Source organism: Phyllobates terribilis, unplaced genomic scaffold (assembly GCF_046119375.1).
Source record: "Phyllobates terribilis strain yellow unplaced genomic scaffold, ASM4611937v1 Scaffold_1__5_contigs__length_1240528914, whole genome shotgun sequence".
Classification (NCBI taxonomy): Eukaryota; Metazoa; Chordata; class Amphibia; order Anura; family Dendrobatidae; genus Phyllobates; species Phyllobates terribilis.
Window position 1 is genome coordinate 1,105,561,089 of NW_027362761.1, and position 27,992 is coordinate 1,105,589,080.

The window sequence follows — 27,992 nt, forward strand, 5'->3', positions numbered from 1 at the left end:
TCTTCCCTGCTGGATCTGGGACAGCACCGCTTCCAGTCCCATGCTGCTTGCGTCCATGTGGAGGATGAAGGGCTGGCCATAATCAGGGTAAGCCAGGATCTCGTCCCCCATGAGGGCGATTTTCAGCTGGTGGAAGGACTCATCTTCCAGAATGTCCCATTTGAATGGCGGCTTCTGGTTTTTGGCCTTCCTGTACTGGCCTATCAGGAGGTCCTGCATGGGTGCCGCCATCTTGGTGAAGCCTGGAATAAATCTTCGGTAGTAGCCTACCAACCTGAGGAACTGCCGCACTTCCTTTACGGTGGAGGGTCTTGGCCAGTCCTTGATTACTGTGATTTTATCGGGGTCTGGAGCTACACCATCAGAGCTCACCACGTGCCCCAGGTACTGTACCTTGGCCTTCAGCAGATGACATTTTGAGGGCTTCACCTTTAGACCAAAGCCAGGGCGTCAAACACTTCCACCAGGTGCTTCAGATGGTCCTTATACGTCTGGGAGTATACAATGACGTCATCCAGGTACAGCAGGACTGTCTCAAAATTCTTATGTCCCAGACAGCACTCCATCAACCGCTTCAAGGTCCCTGGGGCGTTGCAGAGCCCGAACGGCATGCAGTTGAACTCGCTGAGGCCCATCAGGGTGGTGAATGCGGTCTTTTCCTTATCCGCCTCTGCTACAGGAACCTGCCAGTACCCACTAGTAAGATCCAAAGTAGAGAAATAGTTAGCAGACTTTAATGCAGCTAGTGACTCCTCTATTCTGGGTAACGGATATGCATCTTTGTGTGTTATGCGGTTGATTTTCCTGTAGTCTACACACATTCTTATAGTGCCATCCTTTTTCTTTACAAGAACTAATGGAGCTTCCCAGGGGCTACAACTGTCTCTTATTACCCCAGCCTCCTTCATTTCTCACAACATCCCTTTGGCATTTTGGTAGTGTGCAGGGGGTACAGGCCGGTACCTTTCTTTAATGGGTGGATGGTCTCCCGTGGGGATATGGTGTTGAACCCATTTTACCTGCCCGAAGCCACATGGATGTTTACTGAAGACCCTTTCGTATTCCTGTACCACCCGATATACTCCTTGTTTTTGGTGTAGAGGGGTGGAGTCAGGCCCACATGCAGCATCTGACACCAGTCCTCCATTTGTCCCTCGGAGCCATTATCCTCCGCCTGTTGAGATGGAGGCAAGGGTTCCACTGTCTTTATAGAATTCTGGTTGACAGTGAACAGTTTAGCTATGGTGGCATACCGGGGAAAATGGACTTCTTTCCCCCCAATGTTTAGGATGCGGACAGGTACCCTCCCATGGCGGACATCAACCACCCCCCGGGTTGTCAAAATGGTGGGCCTACTGTCAGAGTAGACAGGCTCTACCAAGGCCTGGTAGTCTCTACCCCTTCGACCAATAGCTGCCCGGCACCATATCATCATTTCACTTTTTGTGGGAATGGCGATTGGGAATGGGTCACTAATAGTGTTGAGCGATACCTTCCGATATCAGGAAATATCGGATCGGATTGGATCGGGCCGATACCCAAAAAGTATCGGATATCGCCGATTCCGATAACGGAAACCAATGCAAGTCAATGGGACACAAATAACGGAATGAAAATAAACCCTTTCTTTCCTTGTAGGTTAATTCTACAAGAAGGAAAACAACTAACAATAATGTAGAATGTATTTGGGGAGGTGGTTGCCCAAATCGATGGGAACAGTGCTCACAGTGAAACATGAAAAGCTGGCAATTCAGCAGCGGCATACACCGGTACCCGACAATTTAGAACAGAAAGAATAGAGCTTCACACATAGATTAGATGGATAGAAACATGTCAGTCACATATATAATAAGTACAGTGACAGTGTTGCTTACTGTACTTGTCATTTAGTTTAAAGGATTTATTTAAAAAAATAATAGTGTTTTCGTGCACCGTCTATTTAAAAAAGCCGGCCGGAAATTCAGCAGCGGCACCTGACAATTTAGAACAGAAAGATAGAGCATCACACATAGATTAGATAGATAGAAACATGTCAGTCACATATATAATAAGTACAGTGACAGTGTTGGTTACTGTACTTGTCATTTAGTGTTAAAATAAAGGATTTATTAAAAAAAAATTGGCGTGGGGTTCCCCGTAATTTTAGTCTCTAGTGGAGGTTAAGCAGATGGCTGGGGCAGATGTTTGAAGCTGGGAAGGGGGTAATACCCACGGAACTTCCCAGGCTACTAATATCAGCCCCCAGCTGAATACCTAGCCTTTACTAGCTATTAAAATGGGGGACCCCCCCAAAAAAAGTGACGTGGGGTCCCCCCTTTTTTAATAGCTAGCAAAGGCTAGGCAGACAGCTGGGGGCTGATATTAATAGCCCAGGGTGGGTGCCTTGAATATTGGCCCCCTCCCAGGCTAGAAATACCAGCCGTCAGCCGTCCCAGAAATGGCGCATCCATGGGATGCGCCAATTCTGGCACTTAGCCTCGCTCTTCTACCCTGTAGTGTTGGCAGTGGGGTAATAGGGCTGGGGTTGATGTCAGCTTATAATGCCAGCTGACATCAAGCCCAGGTTAGTAATGGAGAGGCGTCTATAAGACACCCCCTTTACTAACCCCATATTGAAAGTTAAAAAAAACACAAACACCAAGAATAAAGTCCTTTAATTGAAATAAACACACAATTCTTTATTGTTCTAAATTAAACCATACTTAGAGTCACGCCCATTCCAGCTGAAGCCAACGATCTCCTGCAATAAAAGTAAAATAACAAACCAACATCATCCTTACCTTTCGATGGTTCCCAGGACAGCTCCAGCACTGCTACATCGAGATGACAGGCTGGACCGCAGCAGAAAGCTGCCATCCAGCCTGTCATCCCGCAGACACTGAGAAGCGCAGGCTTGCTTGCGCTCCTCAGTGTCTGGCTGTGACGGCATCCAGATGAGCCGACAATGAGCTCAGCTGACCTCATGCACGTCACTGACAGCGTGGGAGCATTCTCCTGCGCGTGCAGTGCGCGTGAGAGACTCGGCTCATCTGAATGCCGTCACAGCCTGTCACTGAGGAGCGCAAGCATGCCTGCGCTTCTCAGTGTCTGCGGGATGACAGGCTGGATGTCAGCTTTCTGCTGCAGTCCAGCCTGTCATCTCGATGTAGCAGAGCTGGAGCTGTCCTGGGAACCATCGAAAGGTAAGGATGATGTTGGTTTATTATTTTTCTTTTATTGCAGGAGATTGTTGGCTTCAGCTGGAATGGGCGTGATGGTAGGTATGGTTTAATTTAGAACAATAAAGAATTGCGTGTTTATTTCAATTAAAGGACTTTATTCTGGGTGTTGTGTTTTTTTTTAAATATTTTACTAGAAATTCATGGCGGTCATGTCTAATATTGGCGTGACCCCATGAATTTCGGGCTTAGGGCAAGATGATAATACCAAGCTGGCCGTAACCCCTTTATTACCCAGTGAGCCACCGCACCAGGGACCTGGATGAGTTGGGTACAGCGCCAGAAGATGGCGCTTCTATGAACGCGCCATTTTCCGGGGTGGCTGCGGACTGCAATTTGCAGCGGGGGGGGCCTCCCTGCGCTGTGGATTCCAGCCCCCAGCTGGCTAGTTGTACCTGGCTGGACACAAAAATAGGGCGAAGCCCCACGTATTTTTCTTTTTTAATTATTTCATGAAATTCATGAAATAATTAAGAAAAAATGGGCTTCCCTATATTGTTGTGCCCAACCAGGTACAAATAGGCTGCTGGTGGTTGGGGGCAGCCCGTTCCTGCCTGCTGTACCTGGCTGGACACAAATATAGGGCGAAGCCCCATGTCAAATTTTTTTAAATTTATTTCATGAAATAATTTAAAAAAAAAGGGCTTCCCTATATTGTTGTGTCTGGCCAGGTACAAATAGGCAGCTGGTGGTTGGGGGCAGCCCGTTCCTGCCTGCTGTACATGGCTGGACACAAATATAGTGCGAAGCACCACGTCAATTTTTTTTTAATTATTTCATGAAATTCATGAAATAATTAAAAAAAAAGGGCTTCCCTATATTGTTGTGTCTGGCCAGGTACAAATAGGCAGCTGGTGGTTGGGGGCAGCCCGTTCCTGCCTGCTGTACCTGGCTGGACACAAATATAGTGCGAAGCCCCACGTCAATTTTTTTTTAATTATTTCATGAAATTCATGAAATAATTAAAAAAAAGAGGGCTTCCCTATATTGTTGTGTCCAGCCAGGTAAAAATAGGAAGCTGGTGGCTGGGGGCAGCCCGTTCCTGCCTACTGTACCTGGCTGGACACAAATAAAGGGCGAAGCCCCACATCAATTTTTTTTTAATTATTTAATGAATTTCCTGAAATAGTTTTAAAAAAATTGACGTGGGGCTTCTCACTTTATTTGTGTCCAGCCAGGTACAGCAGGCAGGAACGGGCTGCCCCCAACCACCAGCTGCCTATTTGTACCTGGTTGGACACAACAATATAGGGAAGCCCTTTTTTTCTTAATTATTTCATGAATTTCATGAAATAATTATAAAAAAAAATACGTGGGGCTTCGCCCTATTTTTGTGTCCAGCCAGGTACAAGTAGGCAGCTGGGGGCTGGAATCTGCAGCGCAGGGAGGCCTAAGCTTTCTGCCCCCCCCCGCTGCAAATTGCAGTCCGCAGCCACCCCGGAAAATGGCGCGTTCATAGAAGCGACATCTTCTGGCGCTGTACCCAACTCATCCAGGGCCCTGGTGCGGTGGCTCACTGGGTAATAAAGGGGTTAGGGCCAGCTTGGTATTTTCAGCTGGCCCTAAGCCCGAAATTCATGGGGTCACGCCAATATTAGACATGACCGCCATGAATTTCTAGTAAAGTATTTAAAAAAACACAACACCCAGAATAAAGTCCTTTAATTGAAATAAACACACAATTCTTTTTTGTTCTAAATTAAACCATACCTACCATCAAGCCCATTCCAGCTGAAGCCAACGATCTCCTGCAATAAAAGAAAAATAATAAACCAACATCATAATTACCTTTCGATGGTTCCCAGGACAGATCCAGCTCTGCTACATCGAGATGACAGGCTGGATCGCAGTAGAAAGCTGACATCCAGCCTGTCATGGTGCAGGCAGACACTGAGAAGCGCAGGCATGCTTGCGCTCCTCAGAGTCAGGCTGTGACGGCATCCAGATGAGCCGAGTCTCTCACGCTCACCGCATGCGCAGGAGAATTCTCCCACGCTGTCAGTGACGTGCATGAGGTGAGCAGAGTTCATTGTCGGCTCATCTGGATGCCGTCACAGCCTGACACTGAGGAGCTCAAGCATGCCTGCGCTTCTCAGTGTCTGCCTGCGGCATGACAGGCTGGATGGCAGCTTTCTGCTGCGATCCAGCCTGTCATGTGAATATAGCAGAGCTGAAGCCGTCCTGGGAACCATGGAAAGGTAAGGATGATGTTGTTTTATTATTTTACTTTTATTCCAGGAGATTGTTGGCTTCAGCTGGAATGGGCGTGACTGTAAGTATGGTTTAATTTAGAACAATAAAGAATTTTGTGTTTATTTCAATTAAAGGACTTTATTCTGGGTGTTTGTGTTTTTTTTTACTTTGACTATGGGGTTAGTAATGGGGGTGTCTTATAGACGCCTCTCCATTACTAACCTGGGCTTGATGTCAGCTGGCATTATAAGCTGACATCAATCCCAGCCCTATTACCCCACTGCCACCGCTACAGGGCAGTGGGAAGAGCGAGGCTAAGTGTCAGAATTGGCACATCCTATGGATGCGCCATTTCTGGGGCGGCTGATGGCTGGTGTTTCTAGCCTGAGAGGGGGCCAATATTCATGGCACCTTTCCTGGGCTATTAATATCAGCCCCCAGGTGTATGCCTAGCCTTTGCTAGCTATTAAATTAGGGGGGACCCCACGTCATTTTTTGAGGGGACCTCCATTTTAATAGCTAGTAAAGGCTAGGTATTCAGCTGGGGGCTGAAAGTAGTAGCCTGGGAAGCTCCATGGGTATTACCCCTTCCCAGGCTTCAAACATCTGCCCCAGCCATCTGCTTAACCTCCGCTAGAGACTAAAATTACGGGGAACCCCACGCCAATTTTTTTTTTAATAAATCCTTTATTTTAACACTAAATGACAAGTACAGTAACCAACACTGTCATTGTACTTCTTATATATGTGACTGACATGTTTCTATCTATCTAATCTATGTGTGATGCTCTATCTTTCTGGTCTAAATTGTCGGGTACTGATGCTGAATTGCCGGCCGGCTTTTTTAAAGAGACGATGCATGAAAACATTATTATTTTTTTAAATAAATCCTTTAACACTAAATGACAAGTACAGTAACCAACACTGTCACTGTATTTCTTATATATGTGACTGACATGTTTCTATCTATCTAATCTATGTGTGAAGCTCTATTCTTTCTGTTCTAAATTGTCGGGTACCGGTATATGCCGCTGATGAATTGCCGGCTTTTCATGTTTCACTGTGAGCACTGTTCCCATCGATTTGGGCAACCACTGTAATGCCACAACCACCATGGCTGTGGCATTAATGTCTTAAAAAAATATTAATTCCTGCTATTCCATTTAATTGTAATGTAAGCGAGATAATGTAATGTCAGCGCTTGAGCAGGAGAATTCTCCCACGCTGGGATGGCATTCTGATGACAGGCTGAGTCGCAGCTGAGCGCTGCCATCCAGCTTTCATCCTTCAGAGACACTGTAGAGTGCAGGCATTATGTGAACTTCGGATTCCGGTATTCGATATTTTAAAAGTATCGGAACTCAGTATCGGAACTCCGATACAGCGAATATCGGTCGATACCCGATATTTCAGTATCAGAATGCTCAACACTAGTCACTAATCCTAATGCTACCAATTTCACCACCAGACAGTTCTACCTGCTGTCTTTTCATCAGGCTCGGATCTCCCTTTGTAGAATGCGCTGCTGGCTGGAATTTGAGGTTTCCGCAACCTGCTGTAACAAGACAATTATTTCTGCAAGACTATTTTCAATGACATTAGTGCCTAAAGTTATCATAGGATGACTTTCTCGGCGATCTATGTCGACAATAATCAGTCCTTGAGCAGGCAGTTTGACTTTGCCAACCTTTATGGTCACTTCTTTGAACCCCACCTGAGGGTTGACCATTGCTGGCATAAATGCTCAAATGTTTGTCTGGACGGCGGGTGATATCGGAGTCAGTCCAGTACCGTTTGAAAAGAATGTAGGGGATGGTGGTCACCTGGGATCCAGTGTCCAGCAACGCGCTCATTAGAAAGCCGTCCAGCATGACAGGTAGGACCGGTCGTCCTCCCACATATTTGTCTCGCCAGCTTGATGGGCCTGGTGGTTTTATGCCTGGGGGTTGGCCCTCTGCCCCAGGTTTTGCTCGTTTAAATGACAGTACCTTGCATAATGTCCTGGCTGGTTGCAGCGGCGGCAGATGGGTTGTCCGTCCTGGTCGTAGCGGTCACTGTTCCTCCCTCTGGATGGTGGAATCCACTTCTGTCGGCGCCACGGGACGTCCTCCGGACTGGAAGCCAGCTGGATCTTTCCTTTGGGAGACACCTGCAAGAACTGTACAGTTTTGGCTAGCGCAGCTACACTTTTGGTTAACTCTTGGACCTGATGGAGCAGGTCTGTAGACGGGGCATTGTCCAGAATCTGTGCATCAGCTCCTACAGGCTCTGGGGAAAACGGTGCCACCTCCTGGTGGTAGGTGATAGCTGGGCGGCGGTGAGCTGTAGCGCCACCTGGTGCTGGTTCTCGTAGCACCCGGATGGCCCTGTCCTTAAACTGAGCAAAGTCTAAGTTGGGGTTTTGCAGAGCCATTATGCGCAGCTGGGTTCGGTGGGCACTGGACAGTAAACCCTCAATAAATTGTTCATTTAACAGTCTGTTTTCATCACGCACACTGTCAGGGTCTACCTGTTTGATGGCCCTCAGCGTCTCCTGCAGGTTTAAAGCATAGTCCCGTACACTGCCTGTGCCCGTTGTTTGCACCCATAGAACTTCATTTTTATCTCTGCGGTGGTGCGGGTGTCAAAAGTGTCCTTTAGGCGGGCCAGTATCTCCTTTACAGTCCCTTTTTCTCTGGCTGACCAGGATTTTACCTCTCTCTGGGCTGCACCAATCAACTGGCCTATAAGGATGCTCACTTTCTGCCCCTCGGACAGGGGATATACCTTAAACAGGCTGCTTAGTCTCTCTTTGAAGTCACTCAGGGTGTGCGACTCTCCTGAGTACTGGGGCAGCCACGCCGCTCCTGGGATATAAGGCATTGTGAATGGCATCACTGCGGCAGCGGCCGCGCCGGCGGTAGAGGTTCCCTCCATATCTGGTGTCTTCCTCCCCCTAGTGAACCTTGGCCTTCCTTCTTTTACTTTTCTTCCGTAGGTCGCAGTTCCGCAGGCAAAGGTCTCCGTCGAGGACCTGGCGTCGCACGCGTCTGACGTCAGCGTGCGCTGTGGCTCCTTCCAGGACCTGGCGCTGCGTTAGTGCGTGGGGCGGGGCTTCGGACTTCGCGCGTTTTCAGTGATCACGCCCCTCTTCTTCCCACGCGGCGACCCAAAAATGGCGGACTATGGCGGGAAAACGGCAGCAGATGGCGGGAAAGCTTCACCACGGTAGGCGACACAGTCTGTGAAGGTGAGCAGTACCCGGTTGTAGCGGGCACGTAATCCTGCCGATTACGCCAAAGTTGACGCGCCCCCTGGGCGGTGGGATATACCTGGAGCTGGGCCTTGTAGATGCTGGGGGTTGTAATCACCGTGGCGGTAAACCGGTCCGTGACCCAGTGCGGTCAAACCAGGGTAGTCTATGTGTATCTGTTTTAAATAGTCCGACTACGCCACCTGTGGAATGTGGTTATTGCTAACCACCGCTGCGGAGCAGTCAACTGAAGCTGGTGATATGCGCAGCAAGGTAGTGCAACTCCCCACAGGAAGAGTGTAGCTTCAGGGCAGCGTGAGTGGATGATGGTGGTGATAGTATCTGGATCAGTAATGATGACACGGAGTCTTTGCAGTGCAGTCCTGGGGTATTTACTGATGACATTTATATAGGCCCCAACGGGAGAACTTGCTAGGGATGAGGGCCTAGTTAGTCTGGGAGCACTCCTAGAATTCCCCTGGCCAGGTGAAGTTGTAGGCCTGCCATTCTGACTGTACTCTTTTGGCTATCCCACTTATAGTCGTGTTGTAGACCACGTCCCTGAGTGTAACGTGCTGCTCACCCGTATGGCTGGCGATTCGGATCCCGTGTGTTCCTTGCTCCTCTGTGGCGGTACTGGTCCTTTCATGTGGCTGAGCCTCCGGGCTTCTGTTGGCCAGGAGACCTACAATCTCCTGCCTTGCGGTATCTGCTGCTGTGCTTGAAGGGTCCCACAGCCTCGGACTCCGGTGTCCGGTCCTCTGTATCTACTCCAGCTAGGACGAGCTCTGCACAGCTCCAGGCCTCAGCTCCTTGCTCCTTAGTCCTATCAGACTCCTGACACTGACTAGACTCAGGCTAGACTTAGACTGGCTAACCCCTCCTCCAGATCCAGTTATATAGGGCAGGATCCTCCCCTTTTCTTGTCTGGAGTAGGAGGTGTTGCGTGTAGTGTGTCCCTGACCAGGAAACTCCTGTTTTGCTCCCAGACATGGTATTACTACCACTGTGGCAACCAGACCCCCTGGGGTGCCACATGTACAACAGCCTCAGTGCATCCTATGTGATGTTTATGCAACAAACTCAGTGTCTCCTTTATTATGTATGCAGCAGTCGTAGTGTCTACTATGTAGGGGTGGATTAAGGATAGCCAGGGCCCCGGGCAGTTGCGACTGTGTGGGCCCCCCTACCACCCCACGTAACAGGTCACCATATACCTGAAACATTAAAGGGATTGTCCACTTATATAAATAATTAACCATTCTATTTTTGTGTTGAAAATAAGTTTCTTTGTAAATACCTTGCGCTGCTGTTATTGCATGTGAGCGGCACTATCACTGGCCGCTCACAGGCATCACGTGATCCCGGCTGCTGTCTGCTCTGACAACCGCTGATATTGCTTCAAGTTCCAGATGCAGGTGGGGTCCCTCTCTCTGCTGCATTCCACAATGGATGCTGGGCTGGGGGCGGGGTTACCCCACGCGCCACACCCAGCATCCACCGCATGATCTCCCTCTCCTCATTCATTGGGAAAGCATGTGTTGGATGCTGGGTGTGACGAGCAAGGTAACCCCACCCACAGCGGGGATGGGAGTGGACTGAAACTACGTGCCCCTCCACCTTTGAAATTTTGCTTGCATTGCATCATATATTTATACAAATACATGATGCAAGCAAAATTTCTAAGATGATGGGGGGAGGGAGTACACAGTGTGCAGATGCATTTGCCTTTATGTAGTTTCAGTCCACTTCTCTCCCATCCCCAACATTGTGTACAAATTTTAAAAATGACAATGGTCCCCTACCCTTTCATACAAAGTGCTGCTAGTTGCCTACCAGTTCCACTGCCACAGACACTGAGAAACACGATGATATAAGCTAATGTTTGTCTGTGGCAAGTGGCAGTGGAACACTAGTAGCAGCAAGCACTCCGTATGAAACAGCAGGGGGCCATTGTCATTTTATTGATATACACAAAGAGCATACTTTTTAAACAGAATACATACTGTTTGAGACTGGAGCAGGACTCAGCAGGAGACCAGGCAGCAGGCAAACTCTGGGTCACGGTGCGTAGGATGGGAGCCAGATCCTCTTTGGCAGAGCAGAATGACACTGGCTCATATGTGTCATTTCATATTTTAAATAGTCCCCCGTCTGCGCTTGCGCTGTGTATGTTGGGCCCTGCCTGACGTCATGTGGCAGGGCGGTCCCAGCATCATTTAAACTGCCCGCACTGATGAATATGCATCCGCCGCGGCAGGATGGGAGCGGCTGCGTGATACAGCGTGTCTGTGAGTGGCTCCTTTGAAATTTGGGTCCTGCTCTGCCTGATAGGGTAGGCACAGCATTATTCATACCGCCTACGGCTGCGAGCCCGCAGCAGTGACGATCTGAACCTTCGGCCAGCGCAGCGTTGACAAAAAAATAACATGGGATTGTGCATTATAATGGGAGCAATTCATGGGCCCCCCAGAGCTTCGGGTCCCAGGCGGTAGCTCAGATTGCCCTCATTATTTTCCGCCTATGCTACTATGTGATGTATGCAGCAGTATCAATGTCTCCTATGTAATGTATACAACAAAGTCTCAGTTTATCCTATGGAATATATACAGCAGCATTAGTGCATTTTATGTGATGTATATGGCAAAGTATATATAAATGTTATGTGAGTGATAAGTTGACCAAGGGAGGAGCTATGCTTTGAAAGAAGCAACTGTGTTTGGAACAATTAACAAGCAGTTTTTACTCAAAATGTAATATTGCAAAGATTCAACTGTGCTCCAGACTGACCAACTCAAACCTGGAAAAGCAGTTGCAAAGGGCAAAATCATCATTACCGCCTAAACATAACATACCTCACCAAAGAGACTCAGTTGCAGCCATTACTTTAGGGGTCAGTTAATTAAATATGGTGTATGCTGGGCTATAATTTTCACATGTTCTCAGACCTGATAGCAGACATGATGGAGGTGTTTGTTTGGTCCTTCAATCATAATGTGCTTTCCAGGTTATCCCCTCGGGATCTGGCTTATGTATCCTTCCTTTGAGGTCCATACTGTTAGACTCTTCAAACACTTTTCCTTGCGAATGGCGGTTTGGTGTCGCCCTTCCAGGCAAAACCAACCTGTTCCTGAATCATGTTTCCACCTGGCTTTCCACACTTTCAATACTATGACATTCCCATTCTCATCACGGAGGACTTTAACATCGCCATTGATAAGCCACTCTCTGCATCTGTTACATATCTTCTTTCTCTAAACTCATCTCTTAGTCAATCACAGCTTGCTAACTCTCCTACGCATGATAACAGGAATACAATGGACCTGGTCTTCTCCCAGCTCTGCTCAGTGGATGATCTTACAAACTGCCCTCTCTCACTCTCTGACCACAACCTTCTTTCTTTATCTGTCAAGAACTGTCATCCCGCAGAGGACACTTCTTCTTACCGCACATAAAGAAATCTATTTGCCATAGATACCAAGCAACTTTTGCACAATCTACAGCCATCTCTAGTACTCTCCTGTCCTGATTTAGGTCACATCATAATAAGTCATTAGAAAGTGCCCCGGATGAAGCAGCACCTGCTACACGCAGGACAACCCAACACAAACAACCGCAACTGAGGCACACACTGCAAACAAGTTTTCTCCAAGACTTCATCCACTATAAGTTTGTGTTCAAAACTTCTAATTCTGCTGTCCATCTAGCAAAACAAGCCTACTTCAATACCCTCATCACATCACTATGGCACAATCCAAAACGACTCTTTGAAACTTTCCACTCCCTTGTGAGCCTTAAAATACATGCTCCGGTCAACAACCTCAGCACTGACAATCTAGTCACTTATTTCCAAAAAAAAAAATCAACTATATCTGTCATGTCATTTTTGCCCAATCCCCTCACAGCTGAGATCTCCTTCTCTCCCGCACCTAAAGTTCACTTTCAAACCTTTAAATCTGTCAAGGAAGAAGTTACCATGGCCCTCACTTCTTCTTGCCCTACAACCTGCACCAATGACCCTATTTCCTCACATCTACTTCAGTCCCTCTCCTCAGCTGTCACTACCCACATAGCTAAAATATTTATTCACTCTCTTTATTACAGTACCTTTCCCTTTTCATTCAACATGTCAACACAACCCCTTCAATATAAAAGACATCCCTTAACCAGAACTGCACAGCCTACTAATAACCTGTCTCTAATCTCACCATGATCTCTAAACTCCTGGAACGCTTGGTCAACTCTTGTCTAATTTGTTGTCTTTCAGAAAACTCCCTCCATGATCCGTTACAATATGGTTCTCATTCTTTACATTCTACTGAAACTGCCCTTGCTAAAGTATCTAACAATATATTAACAGATAAATCTAATAGTCACTACTCCCTGCTAATTATTTTGGGTCTCTCTGTTCCATTTGAAACTGTGGATTATGAGCTCCTCCTCACTATGCTCTATTCTCTTGGCCTCAAAAAAACTGATCTCTCTTGAGTGTCCTCCTACCTCTGAGGCCACTCATTCACAGTATAATTTTCTGTCTCTTCTTCCTCTCTTCTTCCCGTTACTGTTTGGGTTCCTTAGGATTCAGTCCTAGGTCCCCTCCTCTTCTCTCTATATACTGCCCCTATAGAACAAACCATCAGCAGATTTGGTTTCCAGTACCATTAATATGCTGATGGCACCCAATTATATACATCCTATCCTAACATCATCCCTGCCTGAAAACAAAATACAAGGAATTGTCTGTCTGCTGTCGCTAACACCATGATAGCATCATTTCACTTAAGCGCGCCAGAAGTGTGTAATAAAACCTGTCTATTGGTGCCGCCATAATGTGATCATGGGGCTATCATGACAGCCGGGAGACATTATACATCTCCTATGAATGCCGGCGCATGGCTAAAGCCCTGCTTTGTGTAGCACAAGCGATCGAAAGATTGCAGCTTCAAGTCTCCTAAAGGGACTATTGAATCACGTAAAAAGTAAAAAAAAATGTTTTAAAAAATATACTGTATATATATAAAAGTTCAAATCACACCCCCCCCCCTTTTGCCACATTCAAAATAAAACAATAAATTTTTTTTAAAAAATGACATGTTTGGTATTGCTGCATTCAGAAATGTCCGATCTATCAAAATATAAAATAAATTAATCCGATCTTTAAACGGCGTAACAAGAAAAAAAATCAAAATGCCAGAGATACGGTTTTTTGGTCTCCGCAACATTGCAATAAAATGTAATAGCAGGTGATCAAAACATTATATCTACCCCAAAATGATATTAATAAAAATGTTAGCTTAGCACGCAAAAAATAAGCTCTCACTGACCACAGATCACAGAAGATGAAGACGCTACGGGACTTGCCTTTTTTAATCTTATAAATTTCCTAATCTTTTTTCACCACTTAAATAAAAAAACAACCTATCCATGTTTGGTATCTGCAACCTCGTAATGAACTGGAGAATGTTAATGGCAGGTCAGTTTTAGCATTTTGTGAACGTGATAAATAAAAGTCAAAAATACAATCGAGGAATTGCATTTTTTTGCAAATTCACCCCACTTGAATTTCTTTCCCCTTTTCCAGTACACTATATAGAAAAAAATAAATGGAGTCATTCAAAAGTACAACTTGTCCCACAAAAGTACAAGCCCTCACAAGGCCATATTGACGGAAAAATAAAAAAGATATGGCTCTGGGAATAGGGGGAGCAAAAAAACAAAATACAAAAATGGAAAATCCCAAGGTGGTAAAGGGGTTAAAACATATTTCTTTATAGAGGACTATCACCTCGCCTCATTAATCTAACACTTCCCTGTTCTTGCTTTCTAAATTTTCCTTAGAATTTGGTCCCTCCTACTCATCTGTCTGCACATCCTCCATGCACCCAACAGCACATGGTAACTGTAATGAGTCTGATGACTGATTCATGCAGGTTTATTTGAAATCACCTCTTTATTATAATTATGGCTGGATCATACATGCCAAGCACTTTTTACTTATTGTGTCCTCCCCTATTTTCTTATAAATTGTAATCTTGCAAGCAGAGCCCACACTCCTTCTGTAACTGTTGAACTATGTGTTACTTTGTATTGTCTTTATTGTCTGAACTTGTTCTCACCTATTTGTAAAGTACTGCAGAATATGTTGAAGCTATATTAATGAAATAATAATAATAACAATAATAATAAAATACATAAGATAATTTTTAAGTTGATAATTTTGTATCCCCTGTAAATGATGTTATGAATATCCAAAAAAGTTTCCCACTACTGCTCTGTATTGTCATTCTGTCTTGACTGACTTAACTGGCAATAGACTATTTTCCCATAGAAAAACTTCTCACTAGATATTTAATGCACCCATATACATGATATTGAACAACAGACCTGGCCATCTTTTTCAACTGCACCACTGTCCAGTTCCAATGTTCATGTGTCTATTGGCATTTTTGCAAATGTACAGGGATCCACAAGGGCATTCTGACTGGTCTGTGGCTACATAGTCCAATGCATTGTGTATAGCCATTATTACTTTTTAGATATTTTTAATTACAGTAACTGTTAGTGCCATCAGACCTATGAGCCAGCATTAAGGGGTCTCTGTCAGTAGGATCAACCCTCCTAAGCCATCTATGTAGGCATGTAAATTATATAAAGATGAATAAAATAATATCTTGATATCTGCGATCCCATATTTTATTCCAGACAAAATCCACCTTTTCTTAATATGTTAATATGTAATAGAGCTGTTAAGATCTCTGGGCCGGACACAGATCTGGATGAGAATTTGCCTGCAGTGTTTGAAAGGGGGACTCATCAGTGCAATAGTAATGGCTGTTCTTTGCTCTTCTGATCTCACTGCAAAGCTGTGTGTAGTTACAACTGACACAGTTCAGCGTTAAAAACATCGTAAGTTGTCAGTTGATAACAGATTAGCCCAGTCCCAAAAACAGTCATCTTCAACTGATCAATATAGACATCTAATTAGATTTATTATTGCAATACTAATCATACTGTACTTTCATGCATTAAAGGGAATCTGTTACCCCCTGTGAGATATCAGACCTCTATTATGGGCATACAGATGATAGAATTGTGCATTGCTCTCCCTCACTCCCGGCGCCTGCGCAATAGCACCCTGCGGGCAGTGCACAGAGAGACGGGGCTGGGAGGAAGCAAAGCGTGCTCCATGTGAGCGGCGCTTTGCGCATGCCCGGGAAGTCAGGGAGAACAGTGCACATCATATGGCTCTGTGATGTGCAGTGGAGGGGGGGATTATGGTAATTAAGCAGATAGGGGGAGATTTTGGGGATTAATAAACAGATAGGCGGGGATTTCTTGGCGTCCCCCAGTCACCAAGCCTGTACAAAACAGAGTTGATAAAACTACATTTCTCTGCAATCAAACCTCTACTATGGGCCATACAGGTATGCCCATAGTAGAGGACTGATAACTCCAAAGCGGTGACAGATTCCCTTTAATTATAAAAGTAGTCTCTTCAGAGAGGCAGAAAATAGGATCTTTAGTGTCACTTATTGAAAGCAGCAATCCTAAAAGTCAAAACCAGCCCTTTAAAGGGCCTTGCCACGTTAATTAGGAAAAGAAACTCTATTTGCAAAAATTTCTTTCAGAGAGTTTTGCTCTCATCAGTGCAAAACAGGAGACCGGGTTGAGTTGGGTAGGAAGCCTCTGGCAAGGTGGTCAGAGTGGTAAAGTTTCTGTTTGTGGAGAGCAAGAAGTTGGAGTAGGAGAGGCTTATAAGCCATGTAATGCTCCCCTGGGGATTTAAATATGCAAGTAGCCTCTTCAGAGAAGAAGAATTCATGAACCGTAGTGCCACCTATTGAAAGTAAAATTGACCATTCAAAGGACCTTGAAAGCATTAGAGGAAACAGTCACATCTGTTATTGAAGTTCTTCCCTCATATATCTGCATTATTAAATGAAATTAACTGATTTCCTATTTTAAATAAAGTAGTCTACTAAGCTTTAATATGGATTTACTCTCCAATCAAGTGTGAAGTAGCAGCTGTAGTATCTGTATTGAGGCCCAGCAACAACAGTGACTCCTATCCACTCAATTTGAAGTTCACTTAGTAATAACTGTGGATGATAGAAGAAAAGAGGAAAGAGGTGGCAGCATGGTGGCTCAGTGTTTAACACTGTTGTGTGGCAGGACTGTGGTCCTGGATTGAAATCCCTCCAATTATATCTGCAAGGAGTTTGTATGTTCTCCCCTTGTTTGTGTGGGGTTCCTCCGTGTACTCTGGTTTCCTCCCACACTCCAAAGACATAGGTAGGGAATGTAGATTGTGAGCCCCAATGGGGACAATTATGATGAGGTCTGTAAAGCGCTGCAGAATATGATAGTGCTATATAATTGAAGCATAATAAATGAGAATTACAGGGAGATCAAGAAATAATCACGTCTTGATTTAGTGGAGCTCCATTCCAAGTATTGCTAAAATACCTCATGTGTTTAATCATTTAATGCATTGAACTAAATTAATAGATTTCTTTAAAATTGTGTTTTCAGATTGTTTATTGCTCATAGATTCATATTTTAATTTTTTTGCATTTTCTGCATATTTTGTTGATCTGGTAAATTCTTTGGAAAATGTACCTTTATTTCTACAAAGGAGAAATTCCAATAATAATATGTTGGAGAATTGCTCTTTATAGAATGTTTTATTTTTACAATAATATTTTTTCGAAGACAATCCAAAGGTTGAGCTTCACTTTAAAACTATAACATAAACAAGAGGCAAATTGAAGAATGTTGAATCCTGAAAATGATCAAACCAAACACCAGACATCAGAATATAAATTTTAGATATAGAGTAAAATGATTAAGGAAAATTGAAAAGCTTTCATTCTAACTAGAACATTAAATGTTCTTTCATTAAACATAGTATATGGAGGTAGGTGTCAGGATCCTTTCAGCTCATTTTCTTCCATTTGGTTAAATTTAAACATATTGCAATAAAGGTCACTTCTTTACATTTGAATAAAAGTGGTTCCATTACTGATGCTTTATTTACACCTTAAAAGCCAGGATGGATGAGAAATGTAGAAGTATTTTGCTAAAAGCCTACAACCAGACGATGCAATGATCCATTATCTACTGTATTATATTTATATCATCTGATGAAATAGAAAAACAGAAGTTTCGGTTTTTGCACCACAATTTAAAAAAAAAATAGAATTTCCACAATTTGGTACATTTTCTATAATTTGAACAACCAGATTCCTATTAATATAGAAGACAAAATGGGAAAAAGGAGACCATTTTAAACATAGTATATTTTAATCTGCAAAGACCAAAAATAATAACGGCAAGCAATTTATATACAGAAAACTGTACAAAAGCAAATTAAATTATGTAAAAATTTTTCATAAATAGAGGTGGACTAGCGTTGAATACATTTTGCTTGTTTAGCATAGCTGCGTGCATAGTGACTCATAATAAACGATGATAAATTGTTCTTCTTTTCAATATCGACATCCATGTTGCGGAACAAAAGTCAATGATTAATATTACAAACAGATCGAATTGCATGAAATGAAAACATTTTTCAATTTCTTTTCCTTTTTTAACTTTTAAGAAAAAGTCACAGTAACAGAGTTCATCCCAAACCTAGGTTAATATGAGATGAAACTTCTTGCTTATTCCAACTCACAGCAACATGATTCCTTTATGATGTTCTACTTCAATCATTTTATATCCCATTGAAATGATTTATTAATCATAAAATCATGTTGAAATAGCATTTCTTAGCACTTAAAGAGGACGCTCATATTTTAAAATCATGTCATTTTAGGGTCCAATATTTGCGCTGATTAATTTCATTATCTTTACAGCAGCTTGGGCTCTATATCTCATGATTAGACATGAAGTTAAGTAATAAAGTTCTGCCTACTGACGCCACCATTAGAGGGAGCTTAGAAACTTACAGCATACTGATTTTTATTGGGTTCCATACATCAACAGTATGCAGCAATATCGTAAATTACTCCAAGTGATGGTTGCTGCTTGTCAAAATATGTTCTTTAATCGCTTCTATATGTTTAGAATTTGATGCTCTGTTTCAGAAAAATGGAATGAAAACATCTAATTAAAGGAACCTGTCACTAGGATTATGCAGTCCAATCTGAGGGCACCATGGAGTAGTCATAGAGACTATGTGACCAACATAGGATTACTTACTGTGTGTCTTGCAGCTGTTGATAAAAAATCTTACTTTATCAGCCACAGAGGTATCCCAGCACTTAAAGTAACTCTGTCACCAAATTGTTGTTACCTCATCTGAGAGCAGCATGATGTAAGAAAAGAGACCCTGATTACAGCGATGCATCACTTAGTTTACTGGGAGCAGTAGTTGTGAAACAATCAGAGTTTTTAGATGTAGCATGCAACAGAACTCAGAAAGCTAACCCCGCCCATAGCAGGATATATATGTATATTGTCTATTGACAGTGAGCCACTTATCAGAGGAAAAGGTATGGTCAATCTAACAGGTCTGTGAGATCTAGTACATTAGTGATAGTCTACTGGTGATAAAAACCTTCATTGTAAGTAAACAGCTACCCACAGCCTGATAAGAGACACATCGCTGAATTCAGTGTTTTAACCCCTACATAATGCTGTCCTCAGATAACATAGCAAATACAGGGGGTACGGAAAGTATTCAGACCTCTTTAAATTTTTCACTCTTTGTTTCATTGCAGCCATTTGGTAAATTCTAAAAAGTTAATTTTTTTCTCATTAATGTACACTCTGCACCCCATCTTGACTGAAAAAAAAACAGAAATGTAGAAATTTTTGCAAATTTATTAAAAAAGAAAAACTGAAATATCACATGGTCATAAGTATTCAGACCCTTTGCTCAGTATTGAGTAGAAGCACCCTTTTGAGCTAGTACATCCATGAGTCTTCTTGGGAATGATGCAACAAGTTTTTCAGACCAGGATTTGGGGATCCTCTGCCATTCTTCCTTGCAAATCCTCTCCAGTTCCGTCAGGTTGGATGGTGAACGTTGGTGGACAGCCATTTTCAGGTCTCTCCAGAGATGCTCACTTGGGTTTAGGTCAGGGCTCTGGCTGGGCCAGTAAAGAATGGTCACAGGTTTGTTATGACGCAACTCCTTATATATGTTATTTTAGCTGTGTTCTTAGGGTCATTGTCTTGTTGGAAGGTGAACCTTCGGCCAAGTCTGAGGTCCAGAGCACTCTGGAAGAGATTTTCACCCACGATATATCTGTACTTGGCCACATTCATGTTTCCTTCAATTGCAGCCAGTCATCCTGTCCCCTGCAGCTGAAAAACACCCCCATAGCATGATGCTGCCACTGTCTTGCACTGAGGAGAGACTTCCGTCGCGCCACTCTGCCATAAAGGCCCGACTGGTGGAGGGCTGCAGAGAGAGTTGACTTTGTGGAACTTTCTCCCATCTCCCTACTGCATCTCTGGAGCTGAGCCACAGTGATCTTGGGTTTCTTCTTTACGGCTCTCACCAAGGCTCTTCTTCCATGATTTCTCAGTTTGGCTGGATGTCCAGGTCTAGGAAGACTTCTGGTGGTCCCAAACTTCTTCCATTTAAGGATTATGGAGGCCACTGTGCTCTTAGGAACCTTGAGTACTGCAGAAATTCTTTTGTAACCTTGGCCAGATCTGTGCCATGCCACAATTCTGTCTCTGAGCTCCTTGGGCAGCTCCTTTGAGCTCATGATTCTCATTTGGTCTGACATGCACTGTGAGGTATTATATATACAGGTGTGTGCCTTTCCAAATCAAGTCCTATCAGTTTAATTAAACAGCTGGACTCCAATGAAGGAGTAGAACCATCTCAAGGAGGATCACAAGGAAATGGACAGCATGTGACTTAAATATGAGTGTCTGAGCAAAGGGTCTGAATACTTATGACAATGTGATACTTCAGTTTTTCTTTTTTAATAAATTTGCAAAAATTTCTACATTTCTGCTTTTTTTTCAGTCAAGATGGGCTGCAAAGTGTACTTTAATGAGAAAAAAATAAACTTTTTAGAATTTACCAAATGGCTGAAATGAAACAAAAACTGAAAAATGTAAAGGGGTCTGAATACTTTCCGTACCCACTGTACCTGCTGATTCCTTTTAATTCTGGTATTCATTGGTATTCATAAGTATCTGTATTCTTCCCACTGCTGATTGATATTTTACTTCAATACTGTGTACGTTGAGGAAGCTACCACAGCAAGTGAATGATGCTAAATGAAAAGTGCACATAATGGAGAAGACTCCGGCATACAGCTCCCTCTTCAGTCGATAAAGTAGAATTTTATGAAAAATAAAGCAAGACAATTGTAAATGACCCAAAGATGGGATGGGGGATTTTAGCACTAGTTTACGCTGCCCTTAGATGAGGTAGAATAAATCTGGTGACAGATTCTCCTTAAAATATATTAAGAATGAAGAACATAATAGGATTCATATATAGTGGTTTTCAAGAGTGGACAATACATTTAAACGTGTTGTCCTCTCCTTTACAACTTATACTCAATAGGCAAAACTATACGCACCTGAGTATAACTATGGTCACCACTGGTTCTGATCCTCGAAACTCATTATTGCATCCATACTATTCCGCTGGCATCAACATCGAGTGGGGGACATTACATAACTGCTAATCAGCAGCTGTTCAATCATTACTGCATTCACCTGCCATATTTTACTTAAAAATGTCTGGAGGGGAATACAGTAGCAAATGAAGAGGTACAGTACATAGTCAGTCCAGTAGGTGACTATATTTTTTTTTTCTTACTTAAACAACTTTGGGCCAGTTGAGTATAAGTTGTGAAATAGAAGGCAACCCCTTTAATGAAATGTGTATTTGTTTGCTTTTACTTATACATTACCAATTAATTTTGCTGGCAATTTATACAGTTCCACTAGAAAGTTTAAAAAAGGTTTTGAAGACTATTTTGCCCTCCCTTCAACAACTAATGACTCCTATTTTTCTATAACTCAGGCAGCAGGCCAGCCTGTCCTAAACCCCAGTGAAAACAAATAAATACGTAACATTCAGAAAAAGCAGTAGACTGAATGATTGAGGCTACAGATCTGATATATTTATATATTCATATATATATCTACACACACACACATATAGTACTTAAGCCTTTATGCGTCAATCTAGAAATGTATTGTAATGTCATGTAGCGTAAAAAAACATGCACAATCTGTCCTAAATTCTAGTACAAGTTAAAAATTTGAATAAAATACAAACAAGATGTAATAGCAATAAAATAAAACCAGTTGTAAATAATGAATTAAAATTAAACACGTATTCAGGCTTGTCAATTCCCATAATGTAACAGCTTCAGACAGGAGAACAAGCCCACGGTTAACACCCTAGTGATCCAAACGTTCCCCATCATCATGACGCAAGTCCCAAATATTTTTCGACAATATGAAATGTTTGAAGACTGGTCCATCGTCTGAGTTTAGAAGGCAATTTTTTGTTCTGTATAAATTCTTTGATTCTTAGTATAGTCAAAAAACAAAGATTCAATGAAGTTTGAATGAGGCCAATACCCTTTAGTCTCCAAATTTGACCAATGACCACTCTTTATCAATGAGAACAGGTATAAAAGGCACGGTTGCATAAATTGCATTCACTCTTTTTATTGTATTTTTTGTCATTATGATTTTTTGATTTCTTTTTTTTTTATTTTCTACAAAACCTTTTAAATATACAGAGTAGCAACAGACAGAACCTAGTGAAATAAAAGCTAAAATTACTCAAAATACTGTTCTTTGTATCATGCCACGGGAATAGATTAATCAACATGTTACAGTAGGATGGTTACTTTATCTGTTGTTCTACTAGAAAATTACGGTGTATTTACAAAGAAGGTGAATTTGTTTAATCAGTTTAGCTCTAAGAAAACGATTTTGCATAAAATGATGGTGATCTCATTGAGTTTTTATAGCGAGTAAAAATTGTTGAATGATTGAATGCTCTTACCATTGATGCTTTGCATTAGTGTCTTAAAAATTGAGATTTATGACTATCTATTACAATTTTATTGTTTATTTTACAAATTATAATAGATGAGTGAAAAAAAAATTGCATACAGCATGTTCAACTAATTGACTATGCAGACAGGAGACACATGCATCAAAACTCTATAGATATTGTACAGAAGCATTTCTGAAGAGTTTTTTTCTTTTGAACAATTACTTACAAATTTACATCGCAACGCCTCTTAAACAGTCTCCAATTTCCTATACCTATCATACAAGAACTGGTGTAACTTTGCACTTGTTTGTGTTTTTAGAACTATCATGCTTAAATTAATGTGCGAAAAGAGCACAAATATGCAAAAGGGCCCCCAAAGAAAAAATAAATAATAATTAGTTTTTTTTTTATATTCTCCCCTGAAGTGTAGCATCTAAAAATGTAAGAAAAAAAAATAATAATGTAAATAAATCTGCTTTTGCATATTAGTTTATATCAAAGTATACAGCCTCTATAAAATCATCCAGAAGGTTTTTTTTTTTGTACATACTTGTCTAAATCTAATCAATCTATTTGTCTTACTATCTTATATTATCGTGACAAAACAGGAAATCTATTGGATTGCAGTCTCTTAGGTAACATATGTCTTGTGTATTCATATCAGAGGCATACTAGGGAGGTGGACACGAGCAAATTCGATGGCTATGCTTCCATATTTTTTTCATTTGCATCCATTTCTTTAATTACATTTCATAAGCTAAATTGTCTTATGTTATTCATGATACAGCATGATTAAATATTAAATCACAATTTCAGTTCTACTAAAAGTGTGCTACTATTTAATTGGGATTTAAATCTCTAATCAGAAATGTAGATTTTATTTTCCATAATTTTAGAGAAGGTCTCAACGGGGTTCTCTGTTTATGCATCTCAGAAATCATATTTGTGGAGGAGGACTAGACTTTCTCACACATTTGCAAATTTAGGAGTCTAGTCTCTTATTAGTTATCCTAAGAAGGGATAAGCGGACCTGTTGATATTCGGGTTCTGGTACCGACCAAATTTAAGTCCAAATTTCGGTTTGGGTACCAGAACTATACCCGAATTTGAGTCTGAAACCGAACCCCATTGAAATCAAAAGGGAGCTGAACTTCTTTGCTGTGAAAAAAAATTATCTCTCTCCTCTCTCTACTCAGACTTCAGCATCGTGTCCGGTACGAACCCCAAACTTTACAGTTCGGATTCGCTCATCTCTAAACCTGACGTCCATATTTTCGATCTGAGTGTGATTCGACAAAACATCCGATCACACTCAGACCAATGTTAGCCTACGCGGCCATGCACATGTCCGATTTTTTTCCTCAAGCAAAGTCTTCCAAGGAAAAAAATGGCAGCATGTTCAATTTGCATCTCATATTTGGATAGAACTTGGCCATGCCGTGGAAAAAAATCAGACTGCCCTCAGATGACATTTAAGTGTAATCTAATTTTCCTGGACTAACAGAATGGAAAAGATGGATAATTTTTTTTTACCTTCTCCTCATTCTATAGAATCAGATCACACTATGATCACACTTTGATTAAACTCTGAACAGAGTGTGATTAGCATAATCAGCCCGATTCTCTCGGATTGAAAAAAATAATATTTTGTGACCCTAGCCTAAAAGTAATACTTTTTCAATTAAAGTCAGCCTGGTGATCAGCTGACTGTTGTGGGTCCTAGTTAAAACAAAAACCCTCTTCTATTAGTTGCGGTCTCCAGGGAAATATGCAGCTAGCAAAATATTTTGCTAGCCATGAAAAAGAGAAATGAAGTATTAAATGTTGGCAGTTCAGAAGGCCATCTAGGAGACAAACTGGCTGCTTCAAAAACTTTGGCTCAAAGAGAAAGAACATGAGTGAGGAACTTTTCCACCTCTATGCTATCCATATAATCTAGCAGGTCATATACAGAGGGCTTGCCTTAGACGACCTAAATATTATTCCATCAAGGAAAACAGTTTATAGTCATCTTTCAAGAATGTTTAGAGTAAAACCTAACTAATTACATTTTAATAAAATAAAGTATACTGTTAAAAACAATTAAACTGGACTTCTTGAGTGGTTTTAACAATTATGGCTGCTTTTCCTTTTTTCATGGACTATCTAAATTTTGCTTGATTTTTCATTTAAAATATTTTCGTACATAGTTTAGTTTATTACAAATAAATATATTGAAAAATAATTTAAGCATTATCTGTATATTGTCTATTTTAAATCTTATACAAATTGAACTTCTCGAATTATATCAATAATTTGCCCTTTTTAGCAATTCCAAATCCTTCCTCTATTTGCATAGTACAGAAACTAATTAATTGACTAGAGTATGACTAAAAGACTATTGCAAATACCCTAAATTTTACCAGGTAATTCTTATTACTAAACTTAAAAAATGATGTTTGACCCTGATATTTATTAAATATTCATTTAAAGTTTAATAATTATTCTCTCCATAGTATTTTCTAAATAAATACAACTTTGTAATTATTATTGTTATTAAATGGATATTGGATTTTATGCGCTATTTATCATGTATTTTAAATGAGATACAATAACATAATTTGATTTGACCTAATTGAAAATGGCTGAACTTTACACCAATTCCCTTCCATTATTTAGTGTGCATAATTATAGCATTTCATGTTAAACATCAGTTAATGAGCTCACAGATAAAATATACAATAAAGATATGGCTGTCTATGGCCTGAACAAAATTGAAGGCATTAAATCAATATTATGCACTATCTTCTTTATAAGTAAATTTAATTTGGGGTGCTGTCCAGATTTGCTTTCACCATAGTGGACAATGTTGTTAACGATGAACGGTCTCACAATCAGATATAGGTTGAATACTATGTTACATGCTTCTGCGTATGACTAACAACTGCAGTTTCTGTTCTATGAATTAGGCCATAAAGAGTTCTTGCAACCATGAGTGAAAAGAATAGCCATGGAAGGGAAAGCACATGCAAGTAATAACAGTGCTCTCTACATATCACAATATAGGCAAGCAAACATGATAATTGCCTGATATGGAGGCAAAAGTGGCAGGCAAAGCTTTTGTCTCTTTGGTGGCCCCCTTATATTTCTGAGATATATTGATATGACTGTAAAGTTTTGCCTTTTATTCTTTCTTGTTTAGTATGAAAGGACCCTGTCTCTTCAAAGAGCTTACAGGTAAACTTCTCTTCTAGTTAAAGTGTTGACAGGAGATGGCTTGTACTCCCCTGTTTGGGTTAGGGGAATATCCTCAGGGTTAGCTTCTTCACTTTTACTGAATGTTGCTGCATTGAAGGTCTCATACGATGCCAACTTTTTGTTCAGTAGATTCCTGTTGCGATCACCCATAAGTGAGACTTCACCATTAGCTAGCTTTTCTTGACTGTCTCGTTCATCAACAGGCATAAATGTGGAGAGCTTCGGCTGGTTCTTTGGTTTCCTTTCAGGTGAGGTGCGAACTGGCATCCAACAGGAATCGGAGTGACCATATTCATCGCAATCTCTTGTGCACTTTCCTGTTAAAGCTACATCCGGCAAAGGTCTTGAATCTGGAAAAGAGAGATAAAAGTTAAGGTTAATCCAAAGGGTAAAGTTGTATTTTCTTTAAGGAATGAATAACTGTGTAACGCATGTTATTGTACTGTCAAAGCTTCAATTGAACTCTACACTTTAGTAGCTTAGGTTACTTTAATTGAATGTGATCTAAAGGAGGAAATTATGTAGTTAGCACAGTTGATTAAAAGAATGTCCATCAAGTCCAATAGATGGAAGGGAGGTGACATGAATCAGGGGAGGGGGTATACAATAGGTTAAACAATAATGAATGAACCAATCTACCCTAAAAGGTCAAATCTTCCCTCCTGATCCCTGATGTCCAGACTGGGCATTCAGTAAAATCGTATATATTTCTATAAGTTTTAATGTTATTTTCTTTCGATGCCTTTTATAAAATCATTGATGACTATGGCAAAGTTAAATAATTCTCATGATAAAGAAGTCTTATTGCCTTTGGAGATTGTACCTTTTTTCACTAGTTACCTTAGTATAGCAATTCTTTTAGCCTTTGTTATATTTCATCTAACTTTCTTTCTACCCTTCCATACTTCCATCCATCCATCCCTCATCCTTCCATCCATCTGTCGTTCCATCCATCCTTCCATCCATCCTTCCATCCATCCATCCTTCCATCCATCCATTGTTCCATCCATCCATCCTTCCTTCCATACTTCATTTGTTCCATCCATCCATCCATCCATCCATCCATCCATTCATCCATCTATCATTACATAATCATTATAAAATGAAATCTGATAATTGCTAGGTCATCATGTGTCCTAGAAATCATTCCTGTTGTCTTTGCCATCAATATTTATATCCATACCAGTTTTTCTTAGATTGTTTTTATTCTAATTATTAACTAACATATCGGTGTATTGCTAAAATCTCCTAATCTTCAGTTTCAAAAGAAATAATACAATATATTACAGAATAACTTTTTAAGTACTTATCAGAGTTGAGCAATTCAAGAAAAATTTGTATTTGCATGTTTGCGTAGTTTTTTGCACGGCATAATGTGTAAAAAATAAAAAAATGCTAAAACCCACCTTATCACTCACCTCTACGCATCCCCACCCCTTCTCTTCACTATTTATTAAGCCCAGATAAGGTCACACTTTAATGACAACAGAATGTGAGTGGAATCGTCCCAGGCTTCAATAGAGTTGGAAGTCATAGTCTAGCATGAAGAGACCCAGGAATTCAGTGTTTATTGCTCATGGTGGTTATCAGAAGATGGGCCATGACCGTACAGGTGATAGTACGGAGAGGAGCAGAGGGGCCAGAGAGGTGAATAGTAAAGCTACTGCAAGGATTTTTTTTATATAACCTTTTAATTGTCATATTCAGTCCAACAAAGTGGCTGCCATTCATTTTGTTAAATCTCCTGGCTCTAACAGCTCTCAAGTATATTGTCTTTTTTTAGAAAATAAGATGCCTATGCAGCAATTTCTTCCAAAGTTGCAGAATATTACATTCATATACTCTTTTAGTTATTATAAAGTACATTTAAACTTGCAGTCAAAGTTTTCATATGTTTGCATATCCCTGTAGCCATATATTCCAGCTAATAATCAAAGAGTATACATACGTCCCTAACAATACCTTCGAATTTAGTTTCAGCCCTAACTCCTGCAGTTTCTTTCCTTAGTGATGGATAACAGAAATATGGACATTTGTTAGCGCATCAGTTCTTAACCTTCTGCCACTTGGGAGTAACACACAGCATGGAGAAAATACAACAAGAAAGCTCAAGTGT

General features: G+C 41.4%; 1 protein-coding gene across 4 annotated transcripts in view; it reads right to left on the minus strand.

The window, feature by feature from the left end:
- Nucleotides 1-22,689: 22,689 nt before the first annotated feature.
- The window catches only part of PCDH7 (protocadherin 7), a 1,071,285-nt gene continuing 1,065,982 nt past the window's right edge, over nt 22,690-27,992 (minus strand). For all 4 annotated transcript variants that reach the window (XM_073646314.1, XM_073646334.1, XM_073646324.1 and 1 more), the window contains one exon: nt 22,690-26,226. In XM_073646314.1, the coding sequence (XP_073502415.1) occupies nt 25,850-26,226 (377 nt within the window). In that variant the 3' untranslated portion in view covers nt 22,690-25,849. The remainder of the gene's footprint in view (nt 26,227-27,992) is intronic.